This window comes from Piliocolobus tephrosceles, chromosome 15 (genome assembly GCF_002776525.5).
Source record: "Piliocolobus tephrosceles isolate RC106 chromosome 15, ASM277652v3, whole genome shotgun sequence".
Lineage (NCBI taxonomy): Eukaryota > Metazoa > Chordata > Mammalia > Primates > Cercopithecidae > Piliocolobus > Piliocolobus tephrosceles.
Genome location: NC_045448.1, coordinates 69,386,270 through 69,402,037, shown reverse-complemented (window position 1 = coordinate 69,402,037; position 15,768 = coordinate 69,386,270). Strand labels below are relative to the sequence as shown.

The 15,768-nt window shown below is 43.8% G+C and overlaps 1 protein-coding gene across 2 annotated transcripts in view; it reads right to left on the bottom strand.

Moving 5' to 3' along the window:
- Window positions 1-15,768, bottom strand: part of ARHGAP25 (Rho GTPase activating protein 25) — a 91,956-nt gene that overhangs the window by 45,113 nt on the left and 31,075 nt on the right. For both annotated transcript variants that reach the window (XM_023223977.3, XM_023223978.2), the window contains exons 2-3: window positions 7,299-7,498; window positions 404-491 (exon numbers count right to left, since the gene is read on the bottom strand). In XM_023223977.3, coding sequence (XP_023079745.2) covers window positions 404-491; window positions 7,299-7,498 — 288 coding nt within the window. The remainder of the gene's footprint in view (window positions 1-403; window positions 492-7,298; window positions 7,499-15,768) is intronic.

Sequence of the window (15,768 nt, the reverse complement as noted above, 5' to 3'; positions counted from 1 at the left end):
TGGCAATTTCACATGGTGTCATTTACATTTTAACTGTTAAATTTAATGACCTACTCACCTTCTAGACTGAGATCATTTTAGTGAGTAGAGAAGGTGCACTTTTCATGTCAGTGGCTCAGTGCCTTGTACAGTACCTGGCTCCTAGCACACACTCATGAAATGCTTACAGAGTTGAACAAAATGCTCACGTACTTATTTCATGGGCATTGTTCAAGCACTTGATACTAGTTAATAAACTGCAATAGCTTCATTAACTGTATACAGAACCACTGTGGGCTCTCAATAGGCTGGTTGGTTAGTTAGTTGAATGAGTCTCCAAATATAGCTTTGACTTCTAGAATCCAGAAGTAAAATGGGAATTTTACTTCTGCACTGCACCTCTGTCCTACCTGTTGTGGCCTACCTGGAATGATTTCAAAGACAAACTTCCCAGCTTCTTCTGGGTTTGTGGCGATCTCCTTGATTGTACTTCCTGGTAGATGCATGCAGCCCTGAAAGATGAAAAGTCAGGCCTTAAGGATAAGCAGCAATTTAACACCTATAAACTAAAATTGAGTTGGAGAACAGATAGGATAATGATGGGATGGGGAGGAGAGTAGGAGGGTAGGGACACGGGAAGCTAGCTTCCCAGTTTTAATGGGGCCCCTTCTGCTGCTCAGGCCTCGGGCAAATTAAAGGGCAGCTATTCCAGAGCAAACCAGATGCCCAGAGAAAGACAAGGTTCTGATATAAGAATAAGCTAAGAGAGTTCCATCACCAATATTTGCCTCTTCCCACTTTTCCAAGGACCCAACTGCATGGTCAAACGAGACACTTGGTCTTTGTGAAGGCAATGCTGAGGCTGGGGAGACCATACTGCCTGCCAGGCTGCCAGAGGGGTTCAGGGAGGACTGAACCACTCAGGTCACCGTTTGAGGGCATGGAGTATTGAGTAGCAGGTGCCTGCATCTTCACTAACCACCTCGAATGTATTATTCATTTAGTCCTTCCAGCAGGCCTCCAAGCAAAGTATCATTATGCACATTTTATAGGTGAGGAAAAGAGATCAGAAAGCTTCTGTAATCTACCCAAAGTCATAGAGCTAGTAAGTGCCAGAATAGTAGTTGATCTCAGAAGTCAGTCCAAAGCTAGCGCTCTTCACCATCAAAGCTGAGGTGGTGGGAAATGGTCCCACCACCAAGCCCAGATCTATGAAGGGTGACTGAGGGTTTAATAGGATTTGTGACCTCTTATACATGGATATATTATCAGAAAAACAAGCCACTTCCACCATGTGTGTGCATGGTGCTTTATCACTTACAGTGCATTTCACTTGGGATAATTTTTTTTTTTTTTTTTTTTGAGATGGAGTCTCGCTCTGTTGCCCAGACTGGAGTGCAGTGGCATGATCTCAGCTCACTGCAACCTCTGCCTCCTGGTTCAAGTGATTCTCCTGTCTCAGTCTTTTGAGTATCTGGCACTACAGGCGCCTGCCACCATGTCTGGCTAATTTTTTGTATATTTTTTAGTGGAGACGGGGTTTCACAGTGTTAGCCAGGATGGTCGCGATCTCCTGACCTCGTGATCCACCCACCTCAGCCTCCCAAAGTTCTGGGATTACAGGAGTGAGCCACCGCGCCTGGCCCACTTGAGATAATTCATTAGACCCCCACAACAGCTCCATATCCAGAGCACAGCAAGATTTATCACTGCCACTTTGCAGATGAGGAAACTGACACTTTGAAAAAACGTCTAAATGACTGAAAAAAGTGACATAGTTAATGTGCACTGGATCTAGTTATTCAAAATTTATACCCCGCTGGCTGTTGAAGGTAGCAGGCCTGGTTCTGAGTTCAGTAAACACACATGTCTTTATTTCAAAACAAAGTATGGATGGAGACGATTGGTGGCAGAGAACACTATAAAGGCCAAAGAGTCTTAAGGAAATCTCAGAAGTAAGATCCACTCAGGAGCCTAAGAGAATAAATGTTTCTTGAGGATCTAGAAATAAAAATTCCTAAGACTGAGAGAGAACAAGACAAAAAGGAAGACGAGGAGGAGGGAAAGGAACAGAAAGGGCAGGAGAAGGAAGAGAAGAAAGAACAAATGGGAGGAGAATAAGGATGAAAGACAAGGAAGGGGAGACGGGGGAAGGGGAAGGAGGAGAAGAAAAAGCAAATCGGTCTAGAAAATGGAATTCTGCAATTCCTCTACATTCCTCTAATTTTATTATTTAAAAATAACCTCCACCTACATGGTCCTCACCGTCTTTAATAAATCACATCAATGCCTTCAGAAAAAATGACCCTGAGGTTGTGCTGCTGAGCTACTTTGAATGAGTTATGGCGCCAGAATAAAAGGCCTTGTTGCTTTTAGACAGGACAGAGCACTGTCTGGTAAGGAGAGAAGGAAAGTGCAATTGCAGAGGTGTCTGCCTCCCCTAAGTACCTCTCTAAACTGTCATTTGGTACCCAAAATCATTTCATCAGAAATCGTAACAATAAAATACTAAAAATATACATGCCATGTATTGAGCAGTCCCAAAGTGTCTAACTCCCTGCTAATTGCCCTGAATATATCAGCACATCTAATCTTCATAAGAAGTCTAGGAGGGAAGGACTGTTATTCTCCCCCATTAGAGAAAGGAAGAAGTAAAGCTCAACGAAGTTAATTAGCTGACCCAGGATCACAAAAGCTAGATAATACGAAATCTATGACTCCAGCCTCAGTCAGTGTGATTCCAGAATTACAAATAAGGCTTCACTTACAAGTCCCACTTGCTGAGAGAAGTAACAATCAGAGTTAAACACGTTCACACCAAGGTGTAAATGACTGATTCCTCACACTCAGCATGAGAGCCTTGAACTTCATAAATGGCAAGAGGAAGGCAAGTAAGAGGAAGAGATACCAGTAGGGGTGAGGATGGGGACACTGATGGGGAAGGAAGAACTGTTCGAGGAAGGGAAGGGCCCAAGTTGCCCAGAGCCACTTTCATGTACTTAGCAAGTTGACTGGGGTGAACTCTGTATAAAGATGGAAGGATGGAAAGGTTTATGCAGGAGACCACAAGTCCTTCAGCAGTAAAGCAATGGAGACAGCTATGGCAGTGAGGTGCCAGAATATCTAGAATTCTCTAGCTATAACATTTAAATCTATTATAAATTCAGGTAGAACTACATTTTAGCCCAACTCCTTGTTAAAGCATTTTTCAAAATGTTTATATTGGCCCATGAGAACTTAATTGTTACATTTTAAGCCAGTTAAATATAGCTATTACTAAAATTTAAATTCTATAAGCTTACAATGAAATATCTTCTACTAAAAAGGTGAAGATACTTAAATTTTACAACTTTCTAATTCTTTACTATATTTTGCTATCATTTCTGCCGTTGTGGTTACTTCCATCTATTCTATCTGCGTGGTGGAAATCCTATACAATGTGGTTCTATAGGATGTCTCTTCTCAACTCTGAGTTCAGTGATATCACGTTGGTAGCTTGCATCAGTCATGATGGGAGCATCTGCTGCACAGAAATTAGCAAATGTTGCACTTCAATCAACTCTCCCATCAGTGGGCCCATTGTTAACTATTTACCGGCACGCCGCTGATAGACAGCCACTTGTGGTGATGCCTCGGAAAACAGGCAGATGAGACAATGGGACCACGGGTCTACCCTACTACTAGGATTGTCTGAGACCATCATTGTAACAGAAACTTGAGGGCAATAAGCTGAGATTCTGTTCGAAACAATTTCCCTGACAAAGAACTTTCTAGAATGGTTTATATAAAGCTGGTTGATGGACTTACACAGCCTTATACTGTTAAAACCGGACAGGATCTTTCTGAGAACTCAAAGAAAAAATGCACAGATTGCCTTCTATAGGGCCACAGGATTCCTCAAAAGCACATACAGGAAAGTTTATCATACACAGTTCCATAATTTATTTACATTCTCCTTTGTCAGACGCTAGGCCCAATGTTTCTCATTATAAATAGCATTTAATATTCTTATTATTTATTTTGGAACTTCATAGACCCAGAATCACTGTGTCTAAGGGTATGACAATTTTTTGTGTTTAGTAAATCTGGCCAAATAACTTTTTTGAAAGGTTGTACCAACCGACCCACACATCATCAGTGTAAGTGACGGCCCTTACGCCTGATGGTTCCAAGATTATTGTGATGTTTCTGTTTTTTGGTATCTTGGGGGATAGGATGTTTGTGTGCATTCTTTTTAAATTTACAACTATTACACTTAAATTTATAAAAATATTTTTAAAGAAACATTTAAAATTGTATGTGTAACCCCAGTATTCAGAGATAACCACGGTTAATACTTCTGTGTATGTCTTTCTAGACCTTTTTCTATAAATACAGATTCATGATATTTTTTCCAAGAATGGGATTAGTATACACATCACCTTCTGTTGTAAAGTGTTTTTCAAAGACAATATCATGGACATCTTTCTATATCAAAAAGTATTAATTAGAAGCATCAATGTCTGAACTATATTTTATTGTATAGACATGTAAATGTAGCCTAATATAAGTTAGCCTCTACCACTGGGCATTGTTGTCATATCACTAATATAAACAATGCTGTGGGGAATCTACTTAATTATTGCTTGTGATAACAGTATAGACATCAGCCCAAATTCCTAACAGTGGAAAATTGATTAAATAAATTATAGAACATTCATATAATAGATTGTTTTGACATAACTAAGAATATTATAGAGTCATATTTAGTGTTGGGGCCAATATTCATGAAGTATTTTTAATTTTTTCATTAAATAATATTTATTATACTAATTTTGCAATTACAATAGATGAGTTCCTAAATACATACGCATAGGGAAGGTTGAAAGTAGAGGGGATGTAGGTGGCTATTTCTTACTGATGGGATTGTGAACAATTTTTAAAGCTTTTGTAATCAAACTATATATATCAACACACAGTAAAATACACTATTCTTTCTAAGAAATTATTATTTTATTCCTAAAGGTTTTATTTTTCTATTTTTCATATCTGAAATGAGTGTTGGATTTTATCAACGCATTTTTCAGCCATCTATTGAAGGGTTGTGTGGTTTTGCTTACTTGACCTATTGATCTGATGTTTTACATCAATAGATCTCCTCAAAATAAATTATCCTTGTCATCCTAGAAGTGTTACCTAATTATCTCAGGCTAATTTAGTCCTGAGAAGGCTTTGAGTTTCTTCCTCCCAGAAGAGGAGAAGCAAGAACCTTCAGATATTTATTTTGCCCTTTGACATGAGTTTATGTTTTTACAAAACAGTTTTTCACACCTGCTTTATATCATTTGATCCTGTGACAAATGCAGGCCAGGTAGTATTGTCTGATTTTATAAAAGAATAAAGAGGGGCTCAGAAAAATTAAATAATTACAGGGCCAAACAGTGGTGGAGCCAGGAAAACAACACATCCTTTGATATAAAATGCATCTCACCCTCTACACTTCATGGAAACACACTCAGCTGCCCCTTTCATTGATTTGGGGTGGCCACACCTTATTGCCGTCTCCCTTACACTCTGCAGATAGGAAGACTTCCTCCATCGTCTTAAGACTTCAACTGTCATCTTAGCCTGGAATTGCTTGGCTTTAATAAGGTCTGGGGTGTTTATAAAGAGAAGGAAGGCTGGTTACCATGGACAGAACACTAGGCAAGAGCCCAGTCTGTGGTGGGATCCCTGTGATCCTCCTCTGGCCTCTGCAGTGACAGACACTCAGAATTCAGAGCCCTTAAGTGGAGGAACTGGTTAACCGAGTCCTGCTGATGTGTAATGGATTCTCAAGCCTGCCCTTAAAGAAAACTGTCCTCTTCCAAAATGACCTTTTCACTTTGGTCCCATCCACCCCCAATATCTACACATTTCTTGTCCTCACCTTTCTCGGGATTTTGTTCTGACTCCAGAAGGTTCTAGAGTCGGTCTTCCCGAATAAGCTCCTTCTGGCCAGGCCCATACTTTCATCTCCACAGACATGAGTTCTAGGTGGGTGACCAACTGTGCTGGATGCCCTGAGACATCCAGTTTGCACCTGGGGTCCTGGGGTAATTGTTCAGAGCATCCTCTTTTATTCTCACACACCACAATGGCCAAAAAAGCAATGAGGTTGGCCGAGAGACCTAGGCCCAAGATTTAGGATTAAAGCCCATTCTCACAGCCTTATCCACTGCATCAGGAAATCCTGTTTGCTCTTCTTTCAAAGTATATCCAGAAGCTGACCATTCTCCTCCAGCTCACAACTCCCACTGAGCCCCTAAACATCATAACCCCTTACCTAGATTACTTGAGTCTTCCCCCTTCTCTATTTTTGAGCACAGTAGCTAGAGCTGTCTTTTTACAATTTAAACCAAAAACTGTCACTCTTTGCTCAGAGTCCTGCAATGCCTCCCTGTGGCCCCTCAGTGTGAATGCTCAGGTCCTTACCGTGGCTTGCAGTGCCCCAGCAGTCTGTGCCCCTGACCCCTGATTGCCCTCTTACTTCTCATCCCCTTTGATTCCTACCTGCTAGTTCTGCTCCCACCACAGTGCCCTCCTTGCAATTCCCCATCCAGGCCAGACACGCTCCCTTTGGGGCCTTAGCACCAGCTGTTCTCTCTCTGCCTGGAACACTCTTCCCCCAGAGATCTACCCAGCGTATTCCCTCTCCTCTTTAGTTTTGATCCCAGTGTCACCCGCTTCATGAGGTCATTTGACCATCCTTTTAAAAATTACATCTTCCCTTAACTATTGACACCTGCTAGCTCATCCTATTTTTTTCCTCATAGAACCAATATTTTTCCTAACAAATTACATACTTTTCTTATTTGTTATGCTTCTATGTCTTTTTCTCCATATTCTAAGTTGCATATGGTAGAGATTTTTATCTGTTTTGCTCATAGTTTATTTCAAGTACCTAGAACAGTGTCTGGCATATAATAAATGCTCAGTAAATACTTACTGAACAAACAAATCAGTGAGTCCCACAATCAGTTTTCCTGAACCCAAATCCACTCTCTCTGAACCCTTGACTGAGTGTCACCACCATCACCGCCCTGTTGCCGGTCTTGACTTAAAGCCATGTGTAGGAAACTCCACGATGCCCATCCTGGGGCTTCCTAGAGGACCACTCTGTCATCTTTGCAACTCAGTTTATGTATCTAGAAAATGGTGTAAAGGAAAAAGCAATTTCCTTTCCAATGGGTGTGTCTGGTCCTATTGAGAAGGCCCCTGTGAGTTTAAATGCAATCCCAGCGGACTCCAGGCCCGCCTCCTCCGTGCCTTATGAACGGGACAAACAGCCTGGATGGTACCTGGGGCTTCGTGTCCTCTTCATCCTTGTAGTAGTAGAGCTGCTGCGCCCTCAGCACAAAGTACCTCTGCTGCCAGTTCTTCACGATGGACCTCTGCTTCTTCAGCCAGCCCATCTTGATGGGCCTCTCCAGCGGGTTGGGGGTGGATGATGGATGGAAGGCCGCCATCTGCTCGCCAGTCATCACACTCCTTGACCGAGCTATAGAGAGGAACAGACAGGCCGACTGACTGAGGGACATGGGGCAGTCAGCAAAGAGTGGGCGGAGAGGAGGGAGGAACCCCAGAGGGGCTGAGAAGCGAGGGGGGCACGACAGCCAGGTCCAGTTCAGGGGTCCGGATCTGAGCCAGAGAAAGTCCCCCCTGAGCCAGAGAAGCAGCCGAGGGGCCAGCTCCCGGTCAGGGCCAGGCCAAGAACAAAACCCAGGCGGCGGCCAGTGGCCTGGTGCACAGGCAGTCCGGCACCGCGGCGGGCCCCGTCATTCTGCAAAGCGAAAGGTTGGCTGGAGCCTTCTGAAGAGGAAGTGGCCACAGCATCTGACAAAAGGTGCTTCCTTTTTCCTGCGTGGGAGTCAGTATCTGACAAGAGAGAGGAGAAAATAATGCCTCACTCTGAAGGCTCGGGGTGAGTCCCACGCAGCTGCAGAGGCCGCCGGAAGCTGCCTGGGCACTCTTCCACAGCGGCCGGCTAGAGGAGGGGCCACACGCCACAAGCTGTGCTAGCTCCGACCTCGCTGTCGAATGCAGGCCTCCTCCAGCGGACCCCACTCAAACCCCAGCCCCTGGCCACAGGGCCAGCCTGCAGGGAACTGGCACCTTCTGAATTCTCCTGCCCAGTGCCATTCTATCCCCTGTCCATGGAGAGTATCCCAGCCCTTTATGCTGTACAAGGAGCTCGCTGCTGCTGCCTTCCCATTACCTTTACAGTTAGGTTGTCACTGCCAATAGAACTCAGAAGCAGGATTTGAAGCCAGAGCCCCTTGAACCTGCTGCATGGTATAATTGGCTTTTATTTTCACACAGGAAGTCTGCCTGTCATTTGATTAAGTCCAGCCTGTACCTCCACATCTTGTCTCCATGGTAACTTCCACCCAGGGCCACTCTCTCCTTTCCTTCCCTAGGCAGCCCTCCATCAATCATCCTGGTTCTCATTCAACACTTCCTTCTGAGCCCCACCTTCCTTCTTTCCCAGCCGGTTCAACGATGCCCTTGTCTCCTTGGACTGTGCTGCCCTCCACACTTGCTAATACCCAGTGTCTGCACCCCTCTGCTTCTGCCAAGTGTTGCTGGAGGAAGGCTCCATCTTCCAACCCCCTTTTTCAGGTTTTATCCGTCCCTGGACCACTCACGACACAGCTAAACTAAGCCATCAACTCTACTCTCACCCCATTTCATTTCACCTGATTGGAGACTAGTTCTACCTTTCCTGACTTTTTGATAGTGGATAAATTATGCATCTCTGAGCCTCGGCTTCCTCACTTGCTAAATTAGGATGATAATACTTCCTAGTTTGTGGAATTGTTGTAGAGATTAAACAAACATATGCAAACCACTTAGCACAGTCCCTGGTCAAAGGTAAGTATATGCTACTCTTGCTATTTTTATCAACAGATGACTTTACTTCCTACTAAAAGGATGGGGGTCATCACTGAGAGCTTCTTCAACTTCCCTCTTCACTTGAAAATGTCATTCCATCATCAAGCTTCCTCTCTTTCTTCTTTCCTATCTTTAATGCATTAAATTGCCAACACCTCCTCATTGATTTTCAAAAATATATTCGGGGGTACATATGCTGGTTTGTTACATGAGTCCATTGCATAATGGTGGGGATTGGGTTTCTAGTGTACCCATCGCCCAAATATTGTAACCAACAGGTAATTTTTTAATCCTCACCTCCCTCCTGCCTTCCACATTTTTGGAGTCCTCAGTGCCTATTATTCCCAACTTTATGTCCATGTATACCTATTGTTTAGCTCCCACTTATAAATAAGAACATGGGATATTTGATTTTCTGTTTCTGAGTTAGTTAGGATAAATAGTCTCCAGCTCCATCCATGTTGCTGCAAAGGACGGAATTTCATTCTTTCTGATTCCATTATTTCTATCTCCTTCTATGCCTGTGATTCTCAGTCTTTATAGTCATGGCATACTTTCAAACACCAGAGTTTTATATGGTATTACAGAGTCTTTCTGTAGCTATCTCCAATTGTATCTAGAGTTATCACCCTATTTCCACATTTCACCCTTCTGTCCAATATTGCTGTCTGAAGAGGACTTCACTGTAACTGGGCTCCCTTGACCCTCACAAGGGGTCTGAGTTCCCATAATATACCCTTATACCTGGTTCCATCTGGCAGTCACTTCTTACCTCCCACCAACGACCTGGTGAGGTCATACTAGGTTGTATCCCAGGTTGCAAGACGTATTTGATTCAGCTTCCCATTGGACAGACATCATCACAAGAGTGCTTATACTCAGATGTAGAAAAGGTAATTTGATATTTTGATGACAATTTGGTAGCTTGCTTACAAAGGATTTGCTTTATATCAGGGTGTCTTAGCAGCCCAGTTAAGAACTTTATCTGAGATCTTGATCCTCAGTTACTTGCTATCTTCAAGGCCTTCTATCTGTAATTAATCACTTGCTCTAAGGCTGTGGAAATGATCCCAAAGGAACTACAGAAAGATTTTGGCAGAATACAATGGAGAGGAGGAAATTTGATGGACTGTATACAGCTCTGTATCTCTGTAAGTCAGAGACTGTACCTTGCAAGAACTCTTATCTGTCCTAGAAAGAGGGCAGACAGTAGGCAAAAATGAAAAAGGTAGTTTACACACAAAACTTTTGGAGAAAATCAAAGAGTGATTTATTCCAGCAGATGCAGAGGCATTCTCCCCCACCTCAGTAGCCTCAGTGAAGTCCATCCCAGTGTGGCTTTTGTGACCATCCAACTGAAGCAACATCAGATATGAGAGGGAGGACCCCCTTCTAGCAGTGGCATATGAGGAACCTTTACTTGGCTTCTGGGGTGATGCTATCAAATGGAGCTAACTCAGGAGTGGGGGAAAACAGGGAGGTGCCACATGGTGGCTAGAAGGACTCAGGCCACTTGGGCCACCCCCAGAGGCCCACAGACATCGTTAGGACCACAGTGGGGGTTAGGTGAAACTGGAAGTCTCCAACAGCATTGAAGAAGTGGGGAGGGGTTAGGAGAAGAAAAAAAAGATACTACAGATTGGAAAGAATTCACTCAGCATAGAAGAAATTAGTTGCTGATATTTTGTTCATAGTTTTGTGAAATGTTTCATGCTTTGTTGTGGCAAAAACAGCTATAACAAAAACAAACAAACAAACAAAAACCCCCTAGGAGCACGTGTGCATTCCAAGAATGACCTGGCAAAGGCAGGAATAAGTGCGAGGATCTTATGTTCCCAGACCTGGCCAAGAAAACCTTTGATGCCCTTGTGACAGAAAGGCAACCACCTTGTCTGCCTACATCTGATCAAGGCTCTGCCTGGTCATGTTTTATATCCATAAATGATACTACTCACTCTACATCCAACCAGTGTTTCTTTAGTGCCTGTTAACATCCCACCATACTTGATGTAACTATGGGCAATGGGCCACCTGTTACAAGTTAGAGAGTGGGGATAGCTCAGTATAAACTTCTGCACTGCTAGAATTAGGCCCAAACCCTGAGGGTAGGGAGACAGCTGGGGAGTCAGATGAGCTAGGGATTAAGCAGGGGCACTTTCCATCCCATGTGCAGAGCCATCTCCCTCCTTAGCCCACAGTGTTGCTCACCAGCCAGGCCTAGCATGAGATGATTAAAATAGCTGAGAAGAAAGTCTGGGGGCCTTGAGTTTGTCTTGGTTTTGATTAGCTTTCCTTGTTAGGTTCTTTGAACAGTCTCTCTTCTTTGTGGGTGTGACTTGTTCCGGATAAAGTAAACAAAGAGATCTGTTACTATTAATGGAGCTGTTTCTCATAATGAAAATAATAACCATGATAAGCTTCACTTGTGAGCCAGTCATTGTACCCCGAGTGCACGTTCCCAGCCCTTCAGGAAGGAGGTCTGAAGCAGGCTGAGGGTTGGAGAGGGGGCTGCAGGCAGACCAGGGCGGCAGGGGGGAAGGTGGGAAGGCAGTTGCTCAGTGTTTACTGAACAGCCCGAGGCGAGTGAGAAATGAGGGCCTCAATGAGGTTAGAAACATCACCTTACTCTAGTAGAGAGAGGATGAGAAAGCCCCTACCACTGCACTGTCTAGTACAGTAGCCACTAATCATGAGTGGCTGTGTCCATTTAAGTGAATTAAATAGGTTACATTAAGTTAAAATTGAGTTTCTCTGTCATACTAACCATGTTTTAAGTACTTGGTAAGCCTGTGTGTTTTTTGGCTACAGTACTGGACACACAGATAGAGAATATTTCCATTATCACAGACAGTTCTGCCGGTCAGCACTTGCCAGAACCTGAGTGCTATCATTACAAAGCGTGGGGTGGAAATGGGCCATAAAGGTGAGGCAGCATTTTATCAAATAGAGAAATCAAGCTGGAGGGCCCAGGTGACAGAGTGAGGCATTCAACCTTGATTAGAGAGGTGGTAGGGAGCTATTTCATATTCCTGAGCGAGGGACGCCCATGATAAAATATAGTTATATGACTGGACTGTTCGTGTTGAATTTTAGTCTGCAGGTGAGAGACAGTACTGGAAAGGAAAGAAGAGAAATAGAAGACGTGCCATACGCCTAGGGATGTTGTTTCTGCTGTAGAAGTTAGCTGCTTTTTGCCCCAAGATGGGGCAAGGGAAAATTAAAGAAGGAAGTATGAACAGAGAAGTCAGCTGAGAAACGTTATCACTTCCTTTCTTCATCTTCTGCCACTGAACCCTCAAAATAATCTGCTCTCAATTCTGACTCAGTCTAGATTCTACTTTGGATGGCTGTAAATGTGTGGGCGAGGTGTGAATAGTTCTTTCAGAGCTGGGGAAACAATTTCAGGTATTTTCTCAGTATGTTGATATGAGCCATGCATTAGTTTGGGAACCATGGATTTGAAAAGGGAGTAGAATTTGCATGGCTTCCCCCAGTCCTCTCTTCCGATCTGTAGACCCATCCATCCAGCTTCCTAACCCACCTCCGTGAGAATGTCAAACTCATCATGCTTACCACCTCATCAAACTTACTACCTTTCCCCTTCTCACCTCTACTATTCCTCTTGCTAACACTGACACACACGCCCAAACCTGCTTTACCTCCGCTGGTCTCTATGATGTACTTGAGTGACATTCTCCCAGCCAACCAATCAACACAGAAGGCTGCCTGTTCCTTATATTCAGCACAGACAGCATTGCTTATGACGTGAGCCTTCTAAAACAAAATTCTAATCATGTTACTTTCCTGCTTAAAAGCCTCTGATGACCCCCAACACCTCCCTCCTAAAAGATGAAGGCTAAACAACCACGGAGTTGGAGTCCTTCGTGACTTTTTCTGCTGCGTTTCCTGCTCTTTCTTCATACCCAGCCTGCACTTTATCCAGGACAGCATGCTATTCTCTCTGCTGTAATGTCCTCCCCACCCGCCCCCACCTACATCCAATTTGACCTCTTGGAAAACTCTTACTTGTCCTTCAAGCATCCCTTCAGGCCCCACTTGCTGTGAGAAGCCTTCCTGGCCCTGCCAGACTTAGTTGCTCCCTGGCTCGGGACCCTTGTCACTGGGGACACATGTGCATCGTAGCCTTCATCACCTTGCTTGGTGCTTTTTTCTTTCCCTGTCTTCCCTCTCCACTTGCACTCTAAGAAGACAGGGGTACTGCCTTGATGTTTGGCCTTGCTCATCCTTGTATCCTGCACCTAACACAGTGCCTAACAGAGAGAAGGAAGGAGAAAGTAGCAGAAGTGCACAGGCTTCTACATATACAGCCTTGGGTAAGCCATATTCTATCTCTGAGGGCCAGTTTCCTCCTCTGTTAAACTGTGATAATAACATGTATCTTGTGAGGTGATAAATCCATAGGGATTAGTAAGGATAAGTGGACAGGTCCCAGCCAGTGCCTGCTTCTTAAAGGATAAGTGGACAGGTCTCAGCCAGTGCCTGCTTCTTAAAACATGGACATTAAATGAAAGCTATTATTATTAACATTATTATTATAGTGTGGACTCAATTTTATTCTAAATGAGAGAAAAGAAATAAAATATTAAGGAAGAGAGGGATGAAAAGAGGGAGAGAGACTGAATAGAGGGAGTTTAGCTGGACATTGCACAATATCCCAGGTGCAAAGTCAGAAGCCTGGATTACGATGGAAGAGGACACAATATGAGAGGTTAATACCGAGAGGATTCAGCCACCTGCTGAACAAGGAGGAGCAGGAGACAAAGATATTTGTGAGGTTTGGGGTTTGAGTGGCTCAGGTAAGGCAGCTTTCCCCATTCATTCATTCAAGATTGAGGACTTGACATGCACCAGAACCATTTCGGGTCCTGAGGATATGAGATCAATCAGACACAGCCCTGACGGATCTGGGAGATCCATTCATGGAAGCAAGGAAGGAAATCAGAGAACAAGGTCAGTTTGAACAGTCGGGTGAGTCCAGATCTGGACATGATAAAGTGTGAGCGGGGACTGAGAGCTTCAAGCTTCCCAAGAGTTTTGGTTTTGATAAGTAACGCTTATGAATTAAGAACGAGATTAGGGGGAGAAAAGAGGTGCAAGTGAAAGCCAGGAGATTTGAGTGACATGAAAATCTCAGACCAGAAAAGTTATTTGCATAGATACTCAGAAGCCAAAGTAAAGATGGCATAGAGGAAACCAGCACAGAGGAAAGCATTTCTAACTTGAGGCTATGAGGATAAACTGAGATGCAAGACAGAAAAGGGTGCTGTTTTTCTCGGGATTTTTAGTAAAACTCCACACCTCCTAGAAAAGCATCTGGCAATTGAAGCATCTTGATAAATATTTGCTGAGTTAATAAAATAAATGTTTTAAAACGAAATGTGAGCCACCATGCAGGCATTTTGTATTTGCAAGAAATATTGGCCAATTTACCTATTGGCGGGATTTCTGGATATGTTCACTATACCTACTTGAGCAGAGTGGCTGATGGAAGATATAATCCCTGATCTAACAGTAATGAATATCAATAGTTACTTATGTATTGAGTACTTACCATGAGCCAGTCACAGTGCAAGCACTTTATACAGCTGTGTCATTTAATGCTCATGCTCTTTAGGGTAAGCACCATATTTTCACCCTCATTTTTCAGACAAGGAACCAAAGGTCACAGAGGTGAAATGACCCGCTCCAGTTAACAACTAGAAATCTGATTTCAAAGCCCGAGATCCATACCTAAGCCACAGCCCAGAAAGGAGCATGTATTCTTGTGGTAAAGAGAGGCATCCACATTGGAGATGGAATCCATGTCTAGTAATTCACAGGGTTAAAGAACCCAAAGTGAAGTGGACAGGAGAGACCATGCCACCCTTCACTGAGCTGGGAACAAAGCCACTGTTCCTAACCTATCATGTGAAGCAGCTGCCTCAGCCCCACCCATGTTGCCTCTAGATTGTGCAAACAATTTTGTGCTATTTCCGCCAGTGTATGCTCTGCAAGGCTCAGCAGGCCTTGAACAAACAGTGACAGATAAATGGTACTGAAACCTCAAGCCCACCACTGAGGCTGTGCTGACACTCCAACAGGAAAATGGACATTTTAGGTAATCCTACCAGCTGCTACCCAAGCTCATGTGAAGAGACCTAGGGATTCTGAGCAAGGCCCAGTGTGGCCGAAGCATGGGAGGGAGAGAGACTGAGCTAAGCTACTGTGGGCGGGCAGTCAGGCCCACACCACAGCTGCGGAGGGAGCCTGCTGGGGAGCTCTCTGAAACAGCAGACCTGGCATCACTACCACCTGAAAATGATAAACAGATTCATACATTCCTGCCCACACCCTGCACACATACACACATGCAACGCCCCTACCACATTCACACACACATACATGCAGACCCCCCACCTATCCTGTTGTCAGACTGCGGGATGATGGCCCTCAGTTTCCACCCAGAAGGAAATTGGGACATTTGACTTCAGAAACTTCAGGCTCATTTTCTGTATCCCTTTTCTGTCTTCAAAGCCAATGGCCCCCCATCGAAAAGCGCCCATCATTCTTTTGAGTTTCATTGTTAACTTTAGTATGAAAAGCATTGCCCCTTCAAAAGGCATCTTAAATGTGAGACTGATAACAGCAAAGGAGCCTTCTCTGTACCCTGAAATTAAATCACCAAGGGCACTCACCCTTGAGACAAATTTGTATAACCTAATTCATAGAAATATCTAAAAGTCATTCCCTAAATGCCTGCCTCAATACTCTGGAATTGGGCAGATTTAATTGTCTCATGTTCTATGGATTCTAGAAATGCCCTTTATTGTTTGACAAGTGACTATGTCAACCTAGAGGAAAAAATTCTGCTTTGGA